The sequence below is a fragment of the Mastomys coucha genome, unplaced genomic scaffold (genome assembly GCF_008632895.1).
Source record: "Mastomys coucha isolate ucsf_1 unplaced genomic scaffold, UCSF_Mcou_1 pScaffold6, whole genome shotgun sequence".
NCBI classification, from domain to species: domain Eukaryota; kingdom Metazoa; phylum Chordata; class Mammalia; order Rodentia; family Muridae; genus Mastomys; species Mastomys coucha.
Window position 1 is genome coordinate 104,443,420 of NW_022196912.1, and position 17,296 is coordinate 104,460,715.

The window sequence follows — 17,296 nt, forward strand, 5'->3', positions numbered from 1 at the left end:
GGCTTTGGTGACAACCTCTGTGTAAGAGAGTTTTGTGTTCTCTATATTAAGTAAACAGTTCACAGATTCAAGGATTCAATGTAGTTACAGACTATCATTTCTAGTTTTCTGTATGTTGTTTGTTGTTTTGTATTTCTGTGACTCATAAGGCTCAAACCACTACCTCTATCTCCCCTTGTTCCAAAGAAATTAGGAAACTAATTGGTAAAAGAAAATGTATTTATTTATAGTTTGGCAATATGAAGGAGATAAGAACATTTTCCCCAGTATATATGTTGCCATATTACAAGTTATTAAAAACCATGAGGCAAATGTTGTACAACATATGTAAGTGAAGCTGTGAGATAGGTAAACATGGTAGGAATGGGACATTGGCCCAGATTGCAACTGTTCTATATCCAAGAGTGTGGAGGGCTTTGTTGTTGTTGTTGTTTAACTCACATCCAAGCCAAGGTATGAGATCCACCATTTTTCAAATAGAAAAGAATCTCAGAGTTTGTGGCATGTATTATGCCTACTCCTTTCTACCATGGTTGAAGGATTCATTCTCTGATAGGTATAATGAATATTGTGTCATTCATTTGAAGATCAACTTGAAACACCTACTTCCTCTTGTCTGATAAACATATCAATTTTTCAATGGAAAAAGAGGGCATATCCAGAAATACTGGAGAGAAACATAACTGTCTGTCTTTGGACTCTCTTCTCCCAGCTTCAGGATAGCATCTAGGCCACAGTTTTGATAGGTTTGTTATTCACCGGTTAGGATTCATCTGAGATTATTGAGTTGGAGGAGCAGTTTAGGTGGCTGGTGTCTTGTCTGGTGGAGGAAGAACCTAAACCAACCTTCATTTCCATCACAGACTGTGGCAGGAGAAGGGATGAGCACATATGCCCAAGTATGTTCATACACCCCCAAGTATGTTCAGCCTTCCCTTCACATCATCTTTGGTAACGGGCCATATGTTAAGAAGTCTAACCCTGAGTATAGGGAGGAATAAGACACTGCCATTTCAAAAATCCATGTAAACAAATACTGGAATGAGCAGTTAGATGATCTTTTATTACGAGCCCTGGAACATAAAGAACCTGATTGCTGTAGTCGTGTTTTCCTCCTAAAATGTCTCCTGTCATTCTTCCGTACTGGTTAGAAATTAGCAAATTTTGGTGAGGAATTCTCTGTCTCTCTGCCACTCTGTGTCTTACTCTCTTTGTATCTCTGTGTCTGTCTGTCTGTCTGTCTGTCTCTCTCTCTCTCTCTTTCTGTCTGTTCTACTTTCATGATTTATGAGGGTTTAATTGAGGTACTGAGGCTGGCATCATATATGCTTTACTATATGCGCTGTCTCCTGACTATATTTCCTCTTCTTTAGGAACTGGTATTTTGAAATTAAACTTTGTTTCCCATACTATATCACAGGTCTTTGTTAATTTTTCTTTTCTTTCTTCATTTTTTAGTGTATTTAATCATCTTTCCTTGAATTAAATTAATTGTTTTTTAAAGGAAACTATGTGGCAATTTTAATATTTTATTTCTGTGTTATCTTTGGATCATTTCAAATACTTCATTTACATTTTGGGGGCTTATCATAAATCAGTAAATTTATTAAATTTATTTATTTATTAAATTTGTTGTTACTATTATATAGCATAAAGTCTCTTCTGTTTTCTTTCCTTTCATCTTCCGTCCTCTTTTTAAAAGGACAGTCAATTTTACAAAAACAATATTTACAATAGTCCAAACATTCTCCAGGTATTTCTCTGAATAAAATACATCGTTAATAATCATTCTTTGTTTGTAGCCAGATTTTAGGCAAAACTGCAATCTCACAAACAAACAATTTGAATGAACCTTCCAAGTAGAGTTAAGGAGGCATTGCATGAATTTGAGATGTACTAAGCTACTGCTTTCCCTGGGGTGACATCTTCACTAGAATGTTTTGATTCTTAGCCCACAATGTAATGTGTATACAACTAAACTTTGAATATTATGTTAAGTGAATTATGGCTGTTAACTAAATCACTCTTTATTTTATAATAAAAGTAGCATTTATTACATCATGGATTCTGTGTTAGGCTTTGGTTACAGCTTAGGCAAGTGCCTCTCATGAGCTTAAGTGACTGATCAGTTGTAGTCAAACTTTCCACTAGTCATCTGGAGATATGTGTTTGGGAGATTAACTGTGTTACTGGTTGCTCAAATTCATAGAGACAGGGAGCTTGTTTAATTGCAATTGTCTGGCTGTTTCTTTCTACCTAGCTGTCTTCATTACCTCAATTCCATACCTTGTCCACTTCTTTATAAACCTTAAGTATCTCTCTGACTACAGCCTCCTTTTAGGGAATATCTGAGAAACCAAGAATCACAACACCTTATGTGACTTAACTTCTAACAGTGCACACACTGTTCTTTTTACCAAGTCTCACTCTTTAGAATCAGGTCTTTAGAGTTAGGGAGATGGCTCAGCAGTTAATAGCACTGTCTTCTCTTCCAGAGGACCCAAGTTCAATTTCCATCACCCTTAGGGCAGATGACAACTGTTTATAACTCCAGCTCTAGGGGGTACAACACCATCACACAGACATTTATGAAGGCAAAACACCAATACACACCAGAAAAAAAATCCTTAAAAAATGATTCATGTCTTCAGTTCAGCTTACTTCTAAGTTTTGAAAATCAAAACTTGACTCAGAAATTGCAAGGCAATTTACAAATTGCAATGAATTTGTAGACATTAATAAACCTACACCACAATCTTTCCACTTTGCAAACATTTTCAGTAACTAAAATAAATGTACAAAAGATAGGCTTATTAAATTTTGCTGGTGACACAAAGCTAACAGAGATACTTCCTACAAAACCCAAAAGAAACCAAGAGGTAAACGTTTTCTTATCAGTTTTGAAGGCTATTATGAAACAAAAACAGAATAAATTTACTCGAATGTAATGAAAGTCCTACTTTGAAGCTCAAAATGTGCAAATCATGGATGCAAAATTGACTAAGATTTAGGGGAGGCAATTCAACTGGGGACTGCCATGGGCTTCAGGTGGTAAGAAGACAAGCATCAAATAGTGGTTGTTTGCACAAGTAGTGCACACCTGTGCCCTAACCAGGTCATAAGTGAATCATGCATGGAGTAGAAAAAGTGACACTTAGATCCTAAGGGCAATATGTAGCTGGTCCTAGACTTAGGATATTTCAACTTCTAGTTTTTGTTTAACTTTATGATGTTATAAAAGCAATACACATTCAATAGCACACATGCTTTGAATTTTAGTCTTTGTATAAATTAGAAATGTATAACAGAGGATGGCCAAGTCAGTCATCAATGGGAGGAGAGGCCCTTGGCCCTGTGAAGATTTTATGCCCCAGTGTAGGGGAATGCCAGGGCCAGTAAGCAGGAGATGGTGAGCACGGGGAGGGGGGAGGGAACAGGGGTTTGTTTTTGCTTTTGTTTTATTTTTATTTTATCTATTTCTTTTCTTTTCTTTTGGAGGGAAAACTGGGGAAGGAGATATAGTATGACATGTACGTAAAGAAAATATATAATAAAAAATAAATTTAAAAAAAGAAGTATATAGTAAGATACTCTGTCCTGATAGTGACTGAGGCATCCAGTGGTATTTGATAGATATATGATAATATGTGTGGGGGGCATAATACAAATTCTAGAGTATATAGCTTAGTTATATTAAATATATGTTAGACTTGACTTATAATGTGCTTATTGTAATATAACTCCATCAGAAATACAGCAGTATCTATATTCATGCCTGGGTATGAACTTTAAGGCAAATCTGTCTGCATTACAGTTTGGATCTTGAATGTCCCAAAAGTCCTATATGTTAAATGTCTGATAATCATGATGCCCACATTAGAGGCAGGGGGAACCATTAAGATATTTTGAGCTAGAAGCATCCTGAGAAAACACTTAGCATATTTGATTTGAAATTACTCTAGTGAACCATAGTGCTAAAAAGAGCATAGTACTGGTACAAACACAGACATGCATGTCAACAGAGCAGAATACATCCAAGCCCATGCAATTATATTTACCAAATTCTTGACCAAAAGAAATAAAAAGTGCCAAAAGCACACACCAAAAGAATCATCTTCAAAATGGTGCTGAGGAAATTGGGTATCCACTTGTGGAAAATAAAATGCAATCTTCATCTTTCACCATGGACTAAGATCTACTTCAAGTGAATCAAAGACTTCCATACTGAACTTGAAACTCTGAAAGTTCTCTAAGAAACAAATACTGAGCACACCACAACATGTAAGCACACGAGGGATTTGTGACAAGGACTCTCTGCACTCAGGAATTAATACGAACATTGACAAAATGTTATGAAAGATCCTCAGATCACCAAAGGGATGCTTGATGGGGACCATAACTGACATCTCTAGGCTTTCACTTTGTTTCCTAGTTAGTGAAGAGAGTAATTTTGCTCCAATATATTCTATTGATGTTTCTTCAACACCTCAAAGCAAATGGGATCCTCTAAGCTTGGATGGCAACTCTAAAAGGATGAGCCATAATATAACTTCTCCATTTTGAATTAATATCATCAGATATTTCACTATAGTGGCAGAAAGCTGAGCAATACAATCTAAAGTACCTCTACCTCTATGATTTGTCTGTTACACAGATTGCTAAGTGCTTCCCATAAAATTTTTCAGTTAATACTCCAAACAACTCCATGTTATAGTTATTGAGCTGGAGAGATGACTCAGCAGTTAAGATCACTGACTGCTCTTCCGAAGGTCCTGAGTTCAAATCCCAGAAGCCACATGGTGACCTTAATAGATGAAGCCTCTTTCCGAGGACCTTAATAGATGAAGCCTCCTTCCGAGGACCTTTCCACTGACAGGCCCCACTTACCGGCCACTTTCTGATCGATCGATTGCCCTGTCTGCTCCCGGTTCTGGAACTCCGGGGAATCTAGCAGGAAACTCCCTGTACGGGCCACCAGTTGTGCTGCGCCGATCACCCTGACCAGCAGGGAAGAAAGACTAGCACACCAGTTCCTTCCAGCAACAGTTTACTCAGGAGCTGTTAGTTACATGAGAATCAAGGGTGTGCCCCCGAATGGTCTGTGAGTGCTGCTTAAATACCCTTCGTAGGACTGCCCATGAGCCCATACCACGTCTTGCGCTATCATTGGCTACAGAGTCATGACAAAAGATCAGACCACTGGCAGGTGCAACCCTCTTGCCAAATAAGGACTTGTTTACTCCTTAGCAGAAGAATGGCAGGCACCATCTTTAAGGTGCTGCAACAGCGCTCCTCAACTCACAACCATCTATAATGAGATCTGATGCCCTCTTCTGGTGTGTCTGAAGATAGCTACAGTGTACTCATATACATGAAATAAATAAATCTTAAAAAAATAAAAGAAAAAAACAATTTACAGACATGGGATTGCATAAATTTTCTAGAAAGGAGAAATGCAAATTCAGAGTCTACTAGCATATCATCAGTGTGTGTTTCCAAGTAATTATATGAAGGAAGTGTGAGGAAAGCAAATATTATAACCAGCTTATGTTTCATTAATTTATGGCATCACAACTTTATGATTGGATTTTCTATAATAAGTTAATGCCTGACAATACTGGAAAAAAAAAAGCTCCAATCAAATTCCTTCAAAACATTCTCTTTGACCATGGAAGGGGAGAAAGATGTTGCCATCATCTAAACTCCACGATATTAATCCAACATGATTCTAAATAATCTTGATAAATTCATAAACTAGGAAGAAACTTTAGAAGAAATGTGCTTTGGGCTAAGAAAAGTGGAGAAAGAACAGTAAATGATGATGTATGTCCTATTGATTGTATCAGCTTGTCTTCAGCATCATAATAATCCAATAAAACATGCCCCCTTGATGTATTTTTTGAATTTGAAAGAATCATTCAGTGTTAACATATGTGCATGAAAAGTTTGTTTTCAGCCAACCACAGACAGGAAGGAATAGGAACAGGACCACTTAAGGGGCTAGATATAGAATACTACCTTTGCCTAAACAGTTCAGCTTCTTTTGTAAAGGAAAAAAGTAACATGTCATATGCAGAAGTGAGTTCTGTCAGTCATGCCAAGGTCTGCATGGTGACCACACTACTATTTACTTTGTTCCTCAGGAAAAGAAACTCCCCCAGGCTAAAGGAACTAGTTAAGTGGATGTGCAAAAAATCCTTACTTAATAATGCCCATGTGCTCTCGGTCTTTAAATCACTTCCTCCACCTGATGAGTTTTCTGTTATAGGAGATTAATGTCTTTGTCTTGACACACTAAAGGATCAAGTCCGCAATGTACAAATAGTTCTGTTTCCTGCAGCCTAAAGGTGTGTTGTGAGGATTAATGAAATGGTGTTTGTAATTGCATTCTGAGTTCTTTGGTTGAAAAGCACTTTATAAATATAAGATATTAGCCCTGTGTGGAGGTCCATCCATCTCTTAAAAGTGATTGAACATTCTTGATGTCCTTTGGGTAGTTCACTTCCCTATCTAACTCTAAAAAAGCTGTTTTGGGAAAGCTCCAAGAACGTGGCTAAAGCCACACAGAGAGTTCTCTGGCACCTTTTCTTCAGTGTTGTATAGTTGCTTTGAAACTCACAAAGTGTTCCTTGGGGACAGAGGCATGGCAAGAACCTGTGAACTGTCCTAGTACTTGAGCTACCAGCATTGATTTTCTTTTGCCACCAGCCCTTGTCCGTAGACCTCAGTCCCCAGCTGTTCATGCTCCCATTTTTTTTTTTTTGTATTGACAAAGCAATAAAGAAAACTTTCCTTTCCTTATTCTGGAGCGCAAAACAAAATGCAAAAATACTTCTAGCATTAATTTCATCCAGATGAATGTTGTTACAGTTATTCCCATTAGTGTGGCCACATGCTTGACAACACTTCAGATGGTATTAATAGTATGCCTGCAGAAAAGCTTTTCTGCCAGGCTGGTGCAAATTGCCAGAACTTAAGCTACTCTTTCTCAACTTGGTGGCACTATATCATCATTACCTGTGGCTGGACCAAGAAATCACATTTGTCAGTGCCTGAATTGCTCTTTGGCGTTCAGTGGTTTTAGAAACCCACTTGCTTAGGAAATGGAGTTAGCTGAATATATTTTAGAAAATACAGACATGTAAACAGCAAGAGTTGGAGATTCAGGAGGATATTTAGAGTGCTTTGCTTGTCTTATTATCAGGTGTTCTTTAAGTGACAACCTTTGTGAGACCAGATGGGGTATAGTCATCTTTTGAGTGACAGCTGATAAGGTTTGAACAACATGGGAACAAACCATAGAACCAGTGTGTGTGTGTGTGTGTGTGTGTGTGTGTGTATGTGTATGTGTGTGTGTGTGTGTGTGTGTCTTCTAGTAAAATAAATAGCCCATGTTTGGACTATTGTGTTAGAGATGTTGCTTTTTGTTCTTTGCAAGAATTTTATTCTTGCGTTCATTCAGTTCTCCAGTTGCAGGATGCTTTTACTCTGTGGCAGTGATTAGCAAAAATTAAGTCCACATCTTAAAGAGATACTGATATAAGCTTGGGACCAACTGAAGGGTCGATTTGCTTTGTTAACCTTATTTTACTGTTTATATTACTTAAATACTTTGACCCTCAAAAGGTTAAGTGCAAAGGGGAAACTGAGGTAGTTCTACAAAATGGTCAGTGTTATGTGTATGAACCAGTTGGGCTTTGGTGATTTCAACTCAGAGCCTTCTGCTCTTCTCAATGTTATAATTTCACAGTGCATATTCTACACATCTCCAGAAGTGGTACTAGATGATAACAGTTCTAGTAGACTGTAGAAAACCAATTATGTGAAATTTCAATAGCTTGTCAAGAGTGTCAGAGAATAAACATGTACATATTCTACTCCAAGTAGACTAAAACATGGCTATTTGTTTCTCTAAAATTTTCATTCTATGTAGAAGTCCAATTCATATAATTAACCTAAGTACTTATTTTAAGAGCTCCCTATTCAATTTATGAGTCACTCTGTGTGGTAATAACTGATGTTTCTGTCAAATCAATAATTCTTATGCTTTATTTGAAGGAAATTATGACTTACTGTTCATAAAGCCATTCTATCCTGACTATAGCATTATTTTTATTGAGTAATTAATTATACTCTTTAAGTGTCCATGCTAGCTGTTATATGAAATGTACAACTTAATGTCATTGTGTACTTAATAAGAGTGTATATGAATTTGAAGTGGTTTGTGCAGCTTTCAGAATAGTCCTCTGTATGAATTTTTAAAATAAAGAACATATGCCCTTCCTTCCATCTCTAGAGTGGGGCTTGGGGTAAATGAACTCATTCTCTTGCACATGTTTCTAAAACAGAGATTACTAGTGTTTTAGATAAATTAAAATAAAAGCCAACAAGAACATGAAAAGAGACTAAGAACAATGTTAATGTGGTGACTTAAACCAATGTGGTTTTTCAAATGGCCTTCTGTCTCTCATGACTTTTAACAGCATGCTAGATCACTATCTTTGGTGCCAGATGGTATCAGTCTGGTGTCCAAGATTTAAACCATGCTTCTAAATGTCTTTAAAGCTGAGGTGGAGAAGAATGAACTGTCTATATTTTCAGAAAGGTCAGAGGTTGATTCCAGCTATGCTTTTCTCCATCGGTTACCCAACAGCTTCCTCATTTTTCCCTCTACTATGTCCATAAATGATTTCCTGTACTGCTTTATATTTAAAAGGGAATGGATCATGGATACTGGGCTCTTTGGGAAAACCAGGGGGACCCTGTATATTTAGAGAAAATAAATCAATGTAGCCTGTAAATTAATTAACTTTGTTGTCTAGATGACCTTGGCAATTTGGACTTTTAGTTATTTTTGTGTTTGCCCTGCATATTAATAAGACTTCCCATTTTATATTTATTTTTGCTTTTACTAATTCATTCCAGGGAGTAAAGTGTAAATCATCACTGTCTTTATTGATGTTGTCAGCAATAAAAATAAATAAAAGTAAATAGCCAACACAGCAAAATTTACTGAAGGTGAATTCTGCACAATTCAATTGCCATTCCTCAGTGTGGTATCTCATTGTCCTGTAGAAGTCCACATGTTATATGCCACCTGCTGAGTAGAATTAACAATCAGGCATATGAATTATTTTCAGAAAAGTACTCCATTTCTATGAAAACATTTTAAGAATTACATAATTTATTTTTCATTGATAGTATACAAAGTACATTGGTCCTCCAAGAACACATATCATTGTGATCAGTAACTGGAGCTGTATGGATCAGTTAAACCAATGTCCTTCACTATGGCCATATAGAGACAGCAAGAAACCATAATCTTCCTTGATTTTTCCTCTTGCTTATTGTCTCCGGTTCTGCATGTGTCCACACTTTGAGAAAACCTTAAATTAGCCATGAGAGTCCATGACTGTTTATTTTTCCTCTTATCCACATTATCCCTCACTAAGCTTTTGTTTATTGGTGGTCCTAAGCAACAATATAAGGCCTAAAGCTGCTAAATAAGAAAGCATCCAATGGGTTATAAGTGCCCTTGGATATGTTGATATGTTATCATTTATGTAGGCAGCTAAAGATCTTCAGGGTAAGCTGGAAGTAGATCCATGTTGCTTCTCATGAGCCACTGTTTGCTTAAATTCCAGGGTAGGGAAAATATCCCAAGACACTACGGATTACTTAGATTTTCAGAATAATGTTTTTATCAGAGAAGCCTATGAGAAACCACCACCCACCAACATCCACTTTCTCTCTTTCTTCTAGCTTCTCCCACTAAGCCCAACAAGGAGGTCCTAATTGTCACAATTCTCAGCCAGTGGTAACTGGTGCATTGCAATGGCTCTGTGATTGAAATGTTGTAGCTCCCTTCTATTTACTTGATCTGGGGCTATACTAGAGCCTACTATTCACTCTAGCTTCTTGACTTCTCTGTAATTAAATCCTCAGGCATAAGTTTTTAAGATTTTTGTTTCCTTTTTAAAATATTAGTAATTTGAAGTGGAGTTTCCTAAGTTTTAACACAGAATTCTGAATCAAATATGATGAATTAAAGTATACTGGTTTTTACTAAATCAATGTGAGGTTAGCTGATGAGCTAGAACAGTTCCTAAAGCATGGCTTCATTATTTTGTTATTGGAAGCATATTTATTAGGGATGTAACTCCACACCAGCACTCTCCAAGTCTCTTAATTAGACAAACCACCCAAGAGTGGTAACAATAGTTACAGAATGAAGAGAGGGCATACCAGCAGTTAAAACACAATATTTGAGCCTGAAACTAATTTAATATTTCATGCACAAGAGTAATATTCCTCACAGGCTTTGTGAATGGATGCTTGTTCTGGAAGACCCTTTCTTAAAAGGGGGATTAGCAGTGGAATGAACAGTTGAGTCAGCATGTTCAACTGTTGCATGTTCTTGCAATAATGAAGTGTAAAAGTTCAAAACCCGGTAAATGATCTATAAAGTATAACTTCCTTTGCCTATAGTTATGTTCTTTGTGAATATCATCTCTTTAAAATGTCCAACAACAACAACAGCAACAACAAAAAGATAGAGGTCTACAGTGCCACATATTCTACTCTGCCACTTACATCTGGGTACTGTAACATTAGGGTTTCCTTTTGGAGTAAGAAATCTCCTTTTAGTTCAAGCTCTAGAGGACTAGGCAAGAGAATTACTATGAGTTAAAGCTAATCTGGAGTACAGTCACGCTCAAATCAACCAACCAACCAATCAAACAAACAAACAAACAAACAAAACCATGTACTCAAACCCTACAACTGCCTCTTAGCCCATCTCCCTTGGATGGCAGGGGTTCAATCATCTTTTCTGGCACCTTTTTTCTAGAGTACAGAGCAAGGACAGATGTTTGAGAGGAACACTAAGTGTATATCCCTGTGCTCCTGAAGGGAACCCATCAGAAAATCAGAAGCATCTGCATGATGAATCTTTGATTATTCCCTTTGCATTGTGACCCTGATGTGGCAGGAGAAACATTGAAAAGTTAGACATTGAGCCTCACTAGGACCAACTCTGTGGTATATGAGAGAAGGAAGGATGAAGTGGGGTTAAAAAGGTAAAGAGATTTCTGTAAATAGCCTGACTACTTACTGATCCATATCCCAAATCATGTGACCAGAGTGTGATAGAGCACTGCATAGTTGAGATCAATCCGACCTCAAACCTGTCATTCAAGGGCAGAGTGAATTCAGCTCCACCTCTACTAACGATAAATTGATATCTATCTCTAAAACTCTTCATAAAACAAACTGAACACCTAGGATGTTTTTTTTTTTTAATGACCTATTGACTTTTCAGATTGTTCTTTAAGCTGTTTTTTAAACTTTAAAGGCAACACTGATAATGAACGCCTCCAAATGGTAAAACAGAAAATCCCCTTCAAATATAACCGGCCTGTAGAGGAGTGGCTGCAGGAAAAAGGTAACGGTCGTTAAACTTTCATTCTAAAATCATTCGATTCTAAACACTCATTTTTAAAGCCTGCAAATAAATGTTCCTTAAATGATAATCGCCTGCTGCATAAATGACTGTTTTAATTTTCATTATAATTTGTGTCAGCTTCCACCTGCCATATGTTGATAAATCATGCAATAATACATCGCCATTAAAACACAGTTAAAGGGACTAACATCTAGCCTGCTGTCAACATGGCAGCCACAAACAAGGAATTTCCAGGAAACTCTATTTAAAAAGAAAAAGAAAGAAAGAAATGGATTATGGCAATTTAACCACTGCATGACATTATTTGTTAATTTGTTTTAAATTACCTCTCACCAAAGCTTTCTAAAGAATTTTCAAAGAACTTGTTAAACTTATATTTTGAGTCTCTTTTGGCTTTGCTATCTGTAGCATGGTTAACCAATCAACCAAACAAACAAACAAAAACAAAATGAAACAAACCACATCAAACCAAATCAAAAAATCTGGGATCAACTCCTGTAACTAAAGTGCTTAAAGCAAATGTTATAAAGGAAGCAGTGTATATTAACATTTGTTTTTTAAACAATGAAAAGAATGAGAAAGAACAGATTTTTGCCTCTAAATTCAAACTGTCAGAGGCTAAAGTTTCTAGGCAAACTTAATTACTTTCCAGTTGCTTCAGGAAACTAAAGCTCAAAAACCTTTTTCACACTTTGCTGGTGTGATACCCCAGTGCATTTAGGCGATGTTTTATGCAACAAAGTGTAAGTTGTTAAGACAATGAGTTGATAAGGGAAAAGTCTTGTGAAAATCCAAACAGCATGTTGGGATTTGCTGATAGGACCAACCAGTCTGCAGAAGGCAGCAATTACAAACCCTGGCAGAACTTTCTGTGTGGTTTCTTTTGCTTACTAGAAACACACTTGCTTTTCCATTAGGAACATTCTCTTAACTTTAAGAAAGCTCGATGTTCCATTCTTTCCTGAGACAGTATAGTTGAACTCTTGTCTCAAGGCCTCAATGAACCCAGTACATGTTGCAGAGATTTGATTGAGTTATATATGAGGAGTAATTGGAGATATTACATAATCTGCAAATAAAGAAATGAAGGACACCTGTGTATGCATCAGAAGTTTAGACATGGAAAATCCTTACCAAATCGTAACTGCATGCCCTATTTTTAACATATATGGTCTAATTAAAAATAAATTAAGAATAACTCTAAAAAGCAAATAATTTTGATGAGTAATCTACAGCTCATAAAGTCCCTTTAACGTTAAAGACAATGGTTGCCTCACTTTTAAAACAGAGAACAAGATGCATGTCTGAGTCTCATGTGCCTGAGAGAACTTTTGTGTTTCTTTCAATTTTATGTTAATAATATTTTATTTTATTCCATTGCCTTTTGAAGTCTAAGTTTAATAGCATGCCAGGCATTTTCATTTGTACAAACCATTATAAAGTGGTTAGTAAGCTTTTAGTTTTCCTTCTGATAGCTGCGTTTTCAGCTGGCTTTCATGGAAAAATGAAGCCTTCATACACACACTTCGAGTGCTGGGAGGGAAAAGGTGGGTCAGGTGGTATGGATGGATGTCTCTTGGCTTATTATTAGATACATACATATGTATGTGTGTATATATTATTGGACAAAACATTTGGAAACTGAGATTATCGTGTCTACTATTTTCCCTGAAATTGCTCTTTATGTAATTTGGGTGAGTAGCATCTGTTTGCTTTACCTCTTCCTCTATCTAGCTAACTTCATTTGCAAATAGAATGGAAAATTTGCACTGGAAGACCTTGTTTGTGAAGATGAGTATAAAGAGTAAATGGATTAAAGGAAGGTTAGACCAGTGCCTTCAGAAATGCATAGGGTGTCTCTTCGTAGTTCTTTCTGCCACTGGGGAGGAGAGCTGGGTCACAGCATTACTGAGTGGGTTTGCTGGCTTTGTCTACTATTGATGGACTTTCTGACCTTAGACAACCCACTTAACCTCTTTGTGTCTCAGATTTCCCATATGAGGAGAGGAAAAATAATGCCACCTATTCCCTTAGGGTATTCTGAGATTTAATTAATTAGTCTTTGTGCAACACTGACTAGAGACGTGCACAGATTTAATTTAAGCCTATGTGAACTTGATGTTAAAATGAAGCAACAGATAATGACTTCCAAAAGGATGTGAATCTAAAATGAAACAGTTGCATGCTGTAAACCCTATTTGCTGTTATCATCAAATTTCATATTAATTTCAATAGAAAGATTTTCATACTCCAAAATTATATTCATATTTGTATATTTATAATACACATTTATTCAAATATACACATATAATATTTTTCTTATAAACATAATCATTGCCAATCACAACAATAAAAATTATATCTGTCATTGATTTTTGAGGCATCTTGGGTAAATAATAAAACCAAAGAAAGAAGAGCTAACAATGAGACTACCAAACAAACAAGCTAACAGAAACCAAAACCCTTCCTGTGGCATGAATTGAAACTTGGATAGCTCTTCTCTGTCTCACCCATCCGTGTGTTGCCCTTAAGAAGTAAGTGGTGGAGTCTCCCTTGTAAAGCAATGATAACTAAAAAATAAAACAACACTTCAATCTAACAGCCTCAACCATGTCATGCCTTTCCCCATTCTTCTGTCATTCTTGAATAAGCAATGACCACTTTATGGAGTGGACTATAGCAAATAGAATGAAGGCAATCCATCATTTCCAGCCAGTCTATTGCAGTTTGAATTTCAATTTTCTTCATTTTTAAGTATTGGCAGAATGAATCTTTCCAGGAAAGTAAGATGAGGACCATTATAAGAGATTGTCATTATGAAACAGTCCAAGGATATTAGAACATAAAATCTTCTACATATAATCAAGGTTACTGAGCCATTAACAAATCACCAGTGCTGGCTTACATAGAAAAAGAGAGAGGGAGGAAGGAAAAGATGAAAGATAAAAAGAGAGATAATATTATAAATTGGCAACAGATCTAAAAGATGCCTTGCATGGGGGCTATTTAGTTTAAGATCCTAACATTATACCCTAGAAATCTTCCACTAAATAGCTTATTCTAAATCAGTATGTTAAGCTTCTCCAAATGTTGATATGAAGCTAAACAAAAATTATTCTGTACATCTACTATCCTATTTCAATTGTAGTAAGTGTATGGCTCCCAAGGAAAGGAATATGATCTCTAGCCCATTACCCTGCACCATTGTGTACTTCACATGTTGCATCTCCTGTGAGGAGAGCACAGGCAAAAATATGAAACTGTCAAATTGTGCCAACTCTCAGGATACTGAGGAGATTTATTGGAAAATATCAAATGAGTTGAGTACATCCCCGGGAGCTAGAGAATTCTGTTATCATTAAAATATGAACCTTTGTATGGATCTAAGATTCTTATGAAGTATGGATCATTTCCACTCTAAGAAAGTGCCACAAACTAAAAGGAAAGCACTATTATTTATACCTCATTCAAATAACCCTTAAGGCTTCCTAGATAGTAAGCTTGACACTTGTCTAAAGAGTACAATGCTGTTTCTCTTTTCTCTTCTTCACACATTCCAGCAGTTTACACTGAGAAAGCATATCTACACTGAATTCCAGAAATCCAAGGCTAGTGGTACATTGTGCATATTAGAGCTGATTGTACTAGTGATAGAAATTGAGAAACCAAACATCACAACATACCTGTGTTCAATGGGGTTTTTAGAGAGAAAGAATGGCGTGAGTAGCAGAAAGTAGTTTATAATTATTCACACCCAAAATAATCTTGGTGATTTGATGAGGAATTCATGGCTCTGTTGATCCAGGACACACATGTCTAATTCCACAAATAGGTGTCTTTTCTTTCTCTCAACTCCATATGGGAAAGCAGATGGAGTTAATCTAAAGAGAAAACATTAAGGAAGGCCATAGTATGTTGCTGTCATGATAAATTACAATGAGGTTTTAAATGCTGTTTTCTACTCATGGCAAAGACTTAGTTTGGCTTTTAAAAAGTAAGTTGGAATCATTGAGAATAAGTCTATTTAGTTGAATGCTACATTCTAAACTGTTCTGCCATGTTTTTTTTTTTTTTCCTGATCGCTATTTTTTGCCCACAAAGAAAACCAGAAATAAGATTAACTATTGGCATTTTACATCCTATTACCATGTCCCTACATCATTCAAAATGTTTTACATTTTGTTTTCTTTGTTTTCTTAGTACCTATTTCTCCCTTAAAATATATTCTGATTATTCTCTTATCCTTGTAAAACCATTTTAGGATTATTTCATTCCCACCCCCATTCCTATTTTAGGAACTTTATCAATGCCTAATTATTCCCCCAACTTAGAGGATAATCTATTAACTTATCATTCCTGCTTCCAAATTACCCATCTATTATGGTTTTAAATAGCAAATGCTGATAAAATATTACTCGCTATGATGGTTTATGGGAAAACTCTGTTTCTGGTGATCAGAGTGTCCATTTTTATAAGCATGCAATGAATCTGAGCCTCTTAATTGCAGTTTAATTTCAGTAAATTTAATTTAATTACTGAACCTAATTTTTAAACTCAATGTTCTCAGTCACCTCATTGAGTTTTGTTTGCCGCATATCATTCTTTTCTGTTGCCATTATGTTAATTTGTAGCTTAAATCAGAACATTAGGCAACTGTGGTTCATTCTTGTCATGATCAGAACTTGAGGTTTCTGTTATTCTTGATTATATGTCTCAGGAGACTGGAACACTGCTCATATTTAAACCAAGATGTCTCCTTCCTTTGAATAAGAAAAAGACTTAGTTAACCTGGTAACTTAGGATCTCAAGCTAAGACAGTGGAAGAGGTAATTAGCAGGAAATGTTACTCACCAATTCCAGTAGTGAATTTTTCTTATACATTTGATCTACCTCAGTTGTTCAAGGAAGCCTGTTTAGGTGCTTGCTCCATACAGAATAGGTAAGGGAAGGAGCAGAAATGTATAGAAATAATAGTATTTCCTCCACCTAATCCACTAGGCCGGCAGCTAACCATCTTCAACACCCAGGCGCAAATAGCCATCGGAGGAAAGGACAAAGGACGTCTCTTCCAAGGCCAACTCTCTGGGCTCTATTATGATGGTTTGAAAGTACTGAACATGGCAGCTGAGAACAACCCTAATATTAAAATCAATGGAAGTGTCCGGCTAGTGGGAGAAGTCCCATCAGTATCGGGAACAACACAGACAACATCCATGCCACCTGAAATGTCTACCACTGTCATGGAAACCACCACCACCATGGCTACGACCACCACCCGCAAGAACCGCTCTACAGCCAGCATTCAGGTAACTCTTTCTCCTGTGATTTTGTTCTTCTTTCTTGACTATTCAACACTAATGCTGTGATCAGTATTCTAGGTAACTAATTACTTTGAAGGAAGGATGAAGATGTTCGTGGTAATGAGAACTAAGACTAGAGAAAGAGAAAGTGACGACTGAGTGAATTAGGAAAACCTTGTGGCACTCATGAGCTCATGAGATAACTTTTGTTATCCTTTCCATTTGTCATTGAAATGGGAAAGCTATTATTCAAAGTGATCAATGGACCCTACTCTTATTACAAGACATCCCTCTCCTCTCCTTACATTACCTTTTCTTTTCAATTAACAGAAAGTTGGAAGGGAGAAATGAGCATTTGTTATCATAAGCAAGTCTGTACCCTGGTTCAATTTTATTCACATTTCCAGATAGCTTTAGTAGAATATGAACTGCACATAATTAAGGTCGATGGGTATCATTAAATCAAGGACAATTGAAACTAGAAGCTCAACCACTCCTTGTGAATAATAGTCTTTGTGTTTGACATTAAGTC

The 17,296-nt window shown here is 36.5% G+C and overlaps 1 protein-coding gene across 29 annotated transcripts in view; it reads left to right on the forward strand.

Moving 5' to 3' along the window:
• Nrxn3 (neurexin 3) overlaps nt 1-17,296 on the forward strand; it is a 1,683,426-nt gene that overhangs the window by 1,534,246 nt on the left and 131,884 nt on the right. For 21 of the 29 annotated variants that reach the window (XR_004114172.1, XR_004114173.1, XM_031355959.1 and 18 more), the window contains 2 exons: nt 11,354-11,443; nt 16,463-16,770. Coding sequence is in view for 27 of the 29 variants with exons in the window: in XM_031355959.1 (XP_031211819.1) it covers nt 11,354-11,443; nt 16,463-16,770 (398 nt within the window). In the remaining 2 variants the exon portion in view is untranslated. The remainder of the gene's footprint in view (nt 1-11,353; nt 11,444-16,462; nt 16,771-17,296) is intronic. The other 8 variants (XM_031355966.1, XM_031355967.1, XM_031355972.1 and 5 more) reach the window with 1 other exon arrangement.